Source organism: Mus caroli, chromosome 1 (genome assembly GCF_900094665.2).
Source record: "Mus caroli chromosome 1, CAROLI_EIJ_v1.1, whole genome shotgun sequence".
Classification (NCBI taxonomy): Eukaryota; Metazoa; Chordata; class Mammalia; order Rodentia; family Muridae; genus Mus; species Mus caroli.
In genome coordinates this window covers 126,218,549-126,228,961 of record NC_034570.1, presented here as the reverse complement: position 1 = coordinate 126,228,961, position 10,413 = coordinate 126,218,549, and the positions used below count along the sequence as shown (strand labels likewise).

The following is a 10,413-nucleotide window of genomic DNA, read 5'->3' as shown; positions in this document are numbered from 1 at the left end:
CTTTAATCCCAGCACTTGGGAGGCAGAGGCAGGTGGATTTCTGAGTTCGAGGCCAGCCTGGTCTACAGAGTGAGCTCCAGGACAGCCAGGGCTACACAGAGAAACCCTGCCTGGAAACGAAACAAAACAAAACCACACACAGGAATGAAAGGGGCCCGGGCCCAGCAGACATTCCAGTGTCTGTCAGGTCTAGGATAAGCAGCTCAGCCTCAACGGCCGCAGCTCTGGCTGACTGGTCGCTGACCTACAGGGATGATGAGAAGCGACTGTTCTCTAGCATTCTTAAAACATTTATTAACAAAAGGCCCTTTCAGCCACAATTGTATTTTCATCTTTATAGCAATGCTTCTATAGAGGAAAATAGGCCTACTTCTCAATATTACCATTTGGTAGCAATAAGAAGAGTTCCCTAAGAAGAACAAAGAAAAATTTAGATGTAAAAATCCATGACCAAAATCTAAGCTGTGACACCCAAACTGCTGCCAGTGGTGCCCAGTGTCTGTCCTTTTGTAGAACAGAGCTGTGAGGCAGACAGTTTGTGTGCTCTGGTAGCTCAAAACCACAGCCACCCCTTTTGCAAAATCACGAGTCAGAAGGACACTGGCAAGCGAAAACTGTACGTCTCCAACTCACTCACCTTCTCACTGCTGGGTCTAACTGGTGAACTTCGGTCAGCTTGCTGAGCAGAGCTTGGCTTCGTAAGTAGAGTCTGATAAAGCTCCTGAATTTCAGGAAGGGATACCTGGAGCAGCTGGGCTTCCATCAGCAATTCATTCACTTCTGGACTTAAACCTGTTAACGACCACAGCCAATCAGAATAGGAACGGAGACATTTAATACAAGCACGGGTAAGCCTGTCAGGAACAGAAGACCACCTCCACTCTGCCTTCCACCATTCCTCCTTTAACTGCAGTCGGTTTGTTAGGTCTTAATGCCCCTAAACCACAGAGCGAGGCTAATGCAGATTCCCTACTGCGGAAACACCCACTCCATCACAACTGACACATTTCATTCTCACCTAGAGCATGGAGGACAGCAAGGAGCTCAGACCATGAGACTGAACACCCTGAGGTAAGAAGGCTGAGGATGCAGATTCCAGTTGAAACTAGGCAGACTTCTAAGAATTGAGGATTATGATTGGTGGTTCACACTCATAATCCCGGCACTTCAGAATTAGAAACAGGAGGATCAGGAGCTCAGCTACATAGGAGTTTGTGACCAACATTAGCTAACCTCACACACGCACACAGAGGAAAAAGCCAGGTGTGATAGCTCACACCTGTAATCTCAGCACCTGGCAACAGGAACATGGACCAGAATTTTAAGATCATTTTCTAGGGCTGGAGAGATGGCTTAGAAATTAAAGAGCACTGGCTGCTCTTCTAGAGGACCTGGGTTCAATTCATAGCACTAACATGGTGGCTCACTGACAGTCTACAGACACCACATACACATGGTACAGACATACAGGTAGGCAAAACACCCATACACACAAAATTAAAATAAAAAACAAATGTTTAAAAAAGAGATAATTTTGACTAAAGACTAAATTTAAGGCCACCTATAAGGGAAATGGAAAGAGGTAGATTTAAAATATGAGTGACTTTCAATATTCTCCAGAAGTCTCAAACAAGGTCGTCCATGACTTAGCATCTGCCCTAAATACATGGTGCTTGGTGCTAGATGGCACAGGAATAACTTAAATGTAGTCAAAATAAATCAGAATAGGTATCCTTTGTGTTTATAGATCTTCAAATATGATCAACATTATTAGAAAATGTACAGTAATATGTCTTCCTTGCTTTGTAGCCCAAGCCCGTAATCATCCCGCCTCTGCCTCCGCAATGCTCATGGTACACACATACATGTAAAGCCATACTTGTTCTTTAGGATACAAGATCATCTATTATAAAACCCTAGGCCAGATGGCCTTGTATCATCTAGGAATAGTACAAAATACAATACAAACCATGGAGGGGGAGACAACTCTGTCCAGTAGAGAAGGGAGAGTGTAAATATGAGCTTCTGTTGTCCCAGTCATCGGGCAATGAAAAGGATGTTGTGCCAGGAGGCTGAGACACCTGATGGAAGACAAACACCTTAGTAGGAGGCTTTGGGTTTTTTTTTTTCTTATTTTTCAGTAAGTCTCCTCTAGCATCTAAAACCCGGCCAAACCCACCCTCATGGAAACAAAGCCATCCAACTTTCCAAGTTAACTCCGACTGACCCCAGAGAGGTTGGGAAACAAACTGTTCTCTCTGTAAGAGAACAGATCATACCACCTTTCAGTGCTTCTGTAACTTTACAGATTACTCAGACGGCATGTGACCATCATGAGCTGGACGTGGTGACACACACCTGTAATCCTAGCACTTGGGAGGGAACAGCAGGAGAATCAGGAGGTTGAGGACATCCATGGTTCTATGAAACCCTGTCTCAAAAACCAGTCACAACTTTGTCCTTTCCCTTTATAATCAATCAAACTAAACTCTCAGAACACCCCTGGTCAAGAAGTGCAAGGAACTCTGCAATATTTCATCAGGTGCTGCTATTCAGATGCCAGCAGAGAAAAAGCTCGGGTAGGACAGGCCATTTCCAGTCCCTACACCTGTGCCCTGGGGATCACCTAATTCTGGAGCTGTCATCAGCCAGGCATGGGAATCCTGAACCTTTCCTCCTCCACCTTTGTGATGCTGGGGGTCAGACCCCAGGCAAACAAACTAGACTTATCTGTCCTCAAGCTGTCTAGAGAGATGCAGGGCCAGCCTGGTCTAAACTCCTGTGCTCAAGTGATCTCACCCTGCAGAATAGCTAAGGATGCAGGTGAATAGCACTATACCCAGTTTGTAAATATCTGTTACAGAAATATATTGGGATAGGGGGCCATCAAAATGGCTCAGTAGGTAAAGAGAGAAAGGTGCTTGCCATTAAGCTTAATGACTTGAGTTCAATAACCAGGACTCACAGGATCAAAGGAACTGTTTTAAAAAAATTAAAGGGGCTGTAGGGGTTGGCTCAGAGTTAAGAGCACTTCTTCCAGCAGAATCCTGGGTCCAATCCCAGCACCCACAGAGTGTAACCCCAGTTCCAGGGGATCCAGTGTCCTCTTCTGACCTCTGTCAGTATCAGGCACACATATGGCAAACATGCATACACATAGATAACAAATCTAAAGAAAAAGGAGGGAACTGAGTAGGGCCACTCTAGCTTCACTCCCCTTTCCACCACTCTTCCTGCAGTCCACACAGGAGCCAAGGGCACCCGACCCCCGCAGGGTAACTAACTGGTACAAGGTTCTACCTCTCCATAACACACCGCAGGGTAACTAACTGGTACAAGGTTCTACCTCTCCATAACAAGATCGTGAACAGGGAAGACAGTTCAATTTATAATGTGTTCCTCGTGCATAAGCATGAAACACCTGTTTCATTTCCAGCACCTACACTGAAGCAAGCAAGCAGACAAAAACAATAAGCTAGGTATGGTAGCATATGTTCTTAGTCCCAGCACAATGGAATAGGGGACAAGCAGGTCCTTGGAGCTCACAGGTCAGTCAGCCTTGGATTCTAGTGAAGAAACCCCGACTCAAAAAACCAATGTAGACAGCTCCACAGAGGCCTAAGCACACAAGCGTGTAAACGCATCGGAACTCTGCACACATTATTCTCCCTTAAAGGACAAGCATGTGGTGCTTTCCCTTTCCACCCCATGACTTACATGAAAGGAAAAAGAAAATTCAACCAAGCAAAAATTTATATGCATAAAAGTATATGCATAAACTAACCATGCATACAGACTTAAAGATAATGAAGTAGAAGAATTATATGCAGAAGGGGTACAACAGAATAGCATGTCTGAGAAAGACTCCTCAGTGTGGGGGTGCAATTCGGTTCACTTCCTTAAGTGTCTGATGCATGAAGTCCTACTTTCAGTCCCCAGAACCAAACAGTCTCACACGCCGCCCATAGCCCCAGCACAGAGGCAGGACAGTAGCTGAAGATCACATACAGTAAATTGAAAAACCATTCTGGGCCAGCTGAGACTTCTGCTCAAAACACGAAAAGCAGGGCCAGCAAGATGGTGTGCTGCCTAAGCCTGATGATCAGATTTCCTCAGAACCCACATAAGGTAAAAGGAGAGGCCAGTGCCCTGAATGCTGGGGCAGGTAGGGGATGGTCTCAGGAACGGCCACACCAGACAGAACCACAGAGCTATGCAGACCACAGTATGCCAGAAAGTGCAGGCTCACCTTATCTGTTGCTGATGCCTGTCCTGCAGAGGCTGGCCATCTGCTAGACAACAGTCCAGAACCCACTTGGTCTTGCACAAGTTTTAGATTCCCTGAAGAAAGCAGCTGCTGGGCTCTATGTTGCCAGTTCACGGTTCTTTCAATCATGTATCGGAGTGCATCTCCTTCAGGAAGACGAACTCTTATACGCTGTAGGGAGGCCAGCAGAGGCAGAATTTTCTCTAATGGAGGTTTCTCTGACCTCCGACAGTGAGGACAAAGCCAGATTCGGGAGCTTTGTGAAATACTGGGTGCTGCCACACAACTAGTATGGAAAGCATCCCTGCAGAGTTCACACTGAATCATGGGAGTGGCTGGAGTCTTCTGACACAAGCAGACTTTCATCTCTATGTCTTGGACAGGTGACAGCAATTTCTCTTCATTGGCAAATCTGAGAGACTGCAAAGCTTCCATCTCTCGTAGGCGAGCTTCCCCAAGAGTTGCCATCTGAAAAGGCCAACAAAGACACTGTCACAGAACTATCCCTCCTCCACAACTCATGATCCTAACAGCTAATTAGATGGGCTACAGAGTAGATTATCTGCATTCCAGTCCAAAGCAAGCTCTGCCCCTGGCTAAGCTACAATCTACTATGGCTAAATGAACAGGACAGCAAGATGCAAGCCAACAAGGTCTATGTGAGACCCTACTGAGATGAGACACAACACTCTGTTCTGCACATAGTAAATACAACTATTTACTCAGCAATCACTTAACGTGTTGCACCACCTCTTAAAGTCCAACCTGTAGACTTATATTGCCTAGAATATTTACCTCGCTGAAAAGACTATGTCTGCTCACTTTGGACCTTCTCTACTATATCCATTCCCTTAGATTCTGTGCTCTTCTTGAATAGTAGCTCAAGACTGAAAGTGTGGCAATCAGGAGGCGAAGGCAAGAGGACTGAGTGCAGCCTGAGCTTCAATTGAGCCTCAACTACAATGGGTCGGGGGTGGGTGGGGCTCAATCAGCCACTGCACAGTAGCTGATCTATGTCTTACTGTGGTTCACTGGTAAGGCGCCTAGAGGTGATGAACACAGCAATAATAGGCTATGAAATTAGTATCTGACAAAAAATAAAATAAGGGGGCTGGTGAGATGGCTCAGTGGGTAAGAGCACCCGACTGCTCTTCCAAAGGTCCAGAGTTCAAATCCCAGCAACCACATGGTGGCTAACAACCATCCGTAACGAGATCTGGCGTCCTCTTCTGGAGTGTCTGAAGACAGCTACAGTGTACTTACATATAATAAATAAATAAATCTTAAAAAAAAAAATGGAAAAAATAAAATAAAAAAATAAAAATAATAAAAAAAAAACCTTAAATAGAAAACCACCTGGAGCTGGGATGTAGCTAAAGAGCTCTTCCCTAGCATGCATGAAGCACTGTAGTCCATCCCTAGCACTTCATAAATTAACTGGACATGGTAGCACATGCCTCTTAACCTTAGGAAGAGGCTTGAAAATACATAGGCAGGATCAACTTCAGTCTTAAGACTGTATGACATTTTAAACACATTTTCTCTAGACACTTACACGCTATCCATAGACTAGACTAGGTGCTTACTGGACACTAGGGATCTGTCCAGATTACCTGGCCAACTGTCTCAAGGGAAAGCACCAGGAGAGAACAGATGAAGCACAGTCTTTAAGAACCAAAGCAGATCAATCTTGACTTATCAGGTGAGATGTCTGAGTCATAAAGACAGAATGAATTCTCCATTACCTCTTTTCAGATTTTCAGTAGACACAGAAATAAAGAAGTTTTTGTTTGTTTGTTTTTGTTTTTTTGAGTGGGAACAGGTATAGAAGTAAATCATAACAAACTTAAGGGATATTAAACTAACATCTGTTTTTGTTGAATGTAATGTTCATATAAATAGATATGCATGTATGTATATGTTATGTATTAACAAGGTCCCCTCCCACAGCTCAGCAATGGAAAGCAAATGAGGACCATAGCATACTCATAGACTACGTACACACAGCCCAAGCAGACACTAGAGTCTATGAAAGATACTGCATGCAAAGCCGGCATAGGTACTCGAGTGTCTCAAGGAGAGAAGCACCGCTTTCTATGATGTCTTCATGAAATCAACTGCCTGAACAGTGCTCCAGTAGCAGACACACACAAACATACTATAAGGGGGAAACACACTTTCCATACACTCGACTGTCTTTTAATAAACAACAGACTCTGGGTGTCAAAATGTATAAATAAACCAGGGCAATTTTATGTCCTGTCAGGTAGCTACTAAAGAAACACTGAACGGCCCAAAGACGAGCCCATTCAGTTAGTCCCACAGTCAAGTTCAGTCCATGCTGTGCACTCATGTCTCGGGCACCATGCACAGTATAATCCAGAGATCCTGGTGACACTGTATGTCTACCGCCATGTAGACTATTTGATACAGACCAGTTTGAGTTGGTATGACAATGACTAAACTCACCAACAACACATTCCCCAGAATGTGTCCCACTGATCTGTGACACATAACTCTATCCTTAGTTATGCTCCACATTGTGGCAAGGGCCTTCACCCACTGATCCAGCTCAGCAGCCCAGCAATCACACAGCTGGGTCCTTTCACCAAGACACTCTGCTGATTAAATGTCAGCCAGATACTGCTGAACCTTCTTGGGCACTAACTATCTAGAATCAACAATGCTTACAAAACGTGTGCAAGGACTCAATTATTCAGCATAACTTTTTTTCCTTAACTGTTTTGAGATAGCGTCTCGTCCTGTAGCGCTGGCCTGCAACTCAAATCCATCTGCCTCTGCCTCCTGAGCGCTAGCTACCCCACCCAGCTCCTAGATGCTTTTGATGTGTTTCCTGTGGCAACATAACAAGTTAACTTTGCAGTTTGACCTTCCTGGCAGCCTTGATCGCCTTAGCTAGTACTTTTAGATAATCCATAAGCACTCTTCAATATTCAAGGCTCAGACTGAGCTAGGCATGGTGACACACACCTTAATCCCAGCATTTAGGAGGCAGAGGCAAGCTCAAGGACATTATGGTCTACATAGTGAGTTCCAAGACAACCAGGGTTACTGTAAATTTTATGTACCTGTGGGGATGTTTTGTGTCTTATAATTTTGCAGAATTCAGGCACTCATTAATGCCAGGCAAGGGCTTTACCACTGAAACATACCTCACCGACTCTATCCTTAAACTTCACAATTTTCAAAAATTCTTTTGGCAAACTCAAGCATTTTTCAAGTTATTCTGTCTGTTAACCATGCTGCTATTCCTACCTAGTCCTGAAAAAGTAAGAAACTACCCTCCCCCAAGATAAAGCAGAAGAAACCCTGTACGCACAGCTGCCGCAGTCTCTTTGCTCTCCATCAGAGCCCTCTCCAGATCGCTCAGGCTCTCTAACTTGGTGCTTCTCTTCTTTCCACTTGGCAAGGGCTCCTTCAACTTTCTCTGTTTCCTTTTCAGCCCCAAAAGGCCAATGTCACACCGAGGGCAAAGAACCTAATGTAAGAGAAAACAGAGCCAATGGTGAAACAGATTTCAAATTAACCAAGTTAAAGGCCTGAGCAGCACATGAATGTTTCTCACCGTCAACCATTTTCTTTGAAGCATGCTGCCTCTAAAAACTCTACTCATAGGCAGGCATGCATATCACACACACACACACACACACACACACACACACACACACACACACACACATACACAAAACGATGATTAAACAAGAGAAAAAGCAGGCTCCAAAACTTAAGCAGGTTCCAGACTTAATGGAATCGGTTAAAATGATATACTGATTCCAATGATAATGCACAGCTTACAAAAAATATAAAAATACTCTTAAGCTTTTTATGAAAACTCAGTGAGGTCACATCTCAGGTTTACTAAAATGCGGGCAGTGGGGCTGGAGAGATGATGGCTCAGTGTTTAAGAGCATCGACTGTCTTCCAGATTCCAATTCCCAGCACCCATAAGGTACACAGCTATCGAACTCCAATTCTAAGGGACAAACTTTAGATTCCATGGGCACTAAACACAAATGGTACCCAGACATACATGCAGGCAAGCCAGCCATACACATAAAACAAAGGTGGTGAATCATAGCCAGGACTGGAGTCTCATTTGAGCATAAATAGAAAGTGTTGCACAGCCGGGTGTGGAGGTGCACACACCTGCAAGCCCTGAACTGAAGAGGCAGAGCAGAAGACTGCCATAATAATTCAAGAATCCCTGAGAACAGAGAGAGACTTATCTTACACACATACACAAAACCTAATGAAAAAATGTTCTCAACTATATCCTAAATGAAGCCAGAAAACATTCAAGGGTTGCTAAAAACTACTCACAATTAGATAGATCCAATGAGGTCACTTTTGCATGCTATAAACTCATTCAAACTTGAGATCAAAGTTCCTGCACACAAGCTCATTGCAAACTTACCTCTAACAGAGAATATGTAGAATTCTCAGGCAAGAATGTTTTAGCAGCACATTCTTTCCAAGCATGAACTTCAGCTACTAACATTTCCAATCTTGGTAAAGAATTGAGATGTACTGGGATAGATCGGCCTCTTGCAACAAGTTCAATGAGTGTCTCTAACACTGGCACACGTCCTCCTGCCTAATAAATTAAGAAAAGGATACTTCTACATAAAATAGGAAAAGTATACTTCAGTGAGGCTCATGGTCAATGACTCCATGACTGCAACATGTTAAACTCAGCAAGGGTGGGCAAACACTTAATGCTAGGCTCCAAAGGATAAAAAAATGTGACACAATTATCTCTTTTATCTGTTTATTTATATCCATCTATAAATTTTTATACCTATATAGTCTCTCACATTGGTTCCTATGAACAGTATCAAAGAAATGTATCTCAACAGAAATATTTGTACTAGAGTGAGTTTGACTTGCATTTTTTAAAAGATAATATTTTATTCCAATTCACTTGTCACTAGTGACTTCCTAAAACAAGTCAGTACAAATTACTCAGGAAACTAAAATATAAGCTAGAAAGCCCAATGTTTCTTAAAACATCAGCACATATAAGAATCATGTGGAAAGCCCATTTACTTATACACAGTTTCCTGGTTCTCATCCCAGACATTCTGATTCAGTATGTCTCGAATAGGTCCATGGGTTAGAAATAAAAGAGAGGGGACCCACTAGAGATGTCTAAGGAGTGGGAGAAGAAGTTGGGGAAATTGTCAAAGAAAGATTTATACAATTGTGCTTGGGGAGATGGCTCAGAGGACCCAGGCTTGATTCCAAGCCCCCACATGTAAGTGCAGTTCCAGGGGACCCAACACCCTCTTCTGAATTCCTCAGGAACCAGGCATCCATATGACACACAGACACACATACAGGCACAACAGTCATACACGTGATAAACAAATCTAAAAAAGGCTTTAATACATTTATGAACTAAATGACAAGTGAACACACTCAGGAAAAGCAACCACACACACACAAACAACCACACACCAAACATCACAGCCAAAAACAACACGGAGATGAGGGACAACAGCTCTAAGAAGCCAGAGGAGAAAGTTTGCAGGCCGCAGTTGCACATGACTGAGAGCTAACTGCACCTTTAGCATCAAGGGCCACAGACACCAGGTTGGGAGGACTACAGCCTCCTGCTCCTGCTTCCGCCTGCCTATTCTTCTGCTCACTGCTGTCAAACTCTGAAGGCCCTATCCAGGCCTGTCCAGGTAGGAGGAAATCCCCCTAACAGCACAGACAGACAGACTCAGGATGTTGTTTTTCTTTTCAACCTACCTGCAATGCATCCACATCCTGAACCCAGTCTCTGGCTCTTTGCACAGAATCCTTCAGGACTGTACCATTGGGCAGGTAGGCAGGGATCTCCTCCATCTCTTTGACTGCTGTAGCAAGGCTACTCAAAGAATGCCGTGGTCTGTGAAAGCAAAACAGAGACATTTCCAACTGCACAGACATTTCACAACTGCATTTTCCTTTTCTCTCTCTTTATTTTAAGACTTATTTTACTTTTATGTGTGAGTATTTTGCCTGCACGCACATGTATGTGTACCACATGCCTGCCTGGTGTCATGGGTCCCCTGGTACTGGAGTTACAGACAGTGGTGAACTGCCTGCCACATGGGTACTGGGATCTCTAGAGAAGCAGC

General features: G+C 43.9%; 1 protein-coding gene across 1 annotated transcript in view; it reads right to left on the bottom strand.

Annotated features, from left to right (window-relative positions):
• Positions 1 to 10,413, bottom strand: part of Kdm5b (lysine demethylase 5B) — a 74,928-nt gene that overhangs the window by 2,554 nt on the left and 61,961 nt on the right. Inside the window, exons 20-25 of the mRNA XM_021176317.2 lie at positions 10,043 to 10,181; positions 8,703 to 8,882; positions 7,608 to 7,766; positions 4,250 to 4,735; positions 1,970 to 2,081; positions 638 to 792 (exon numbers count right to left, since the gene is read on the bottom strand). Of these exons, the coding sequence (XP_021031976.1) occupies positions 638 to 792; positions 1,970 to 2,081; positions 4,250 to 4,735; positions 7,608 to 7,766; positions 8,703 to 8,882; positions 10,043 to 10,181 (1,231 nt within the window). The remainder of the gene's footprint in view (positions 1 to 637; positions 793 to 1,969; positions 2,082 to 4,249; positions 4,736 to 7,607; positions 7,767 to 8,702; positions 8,883 to 10,042; positions 10,182 to 10,413) is intronic.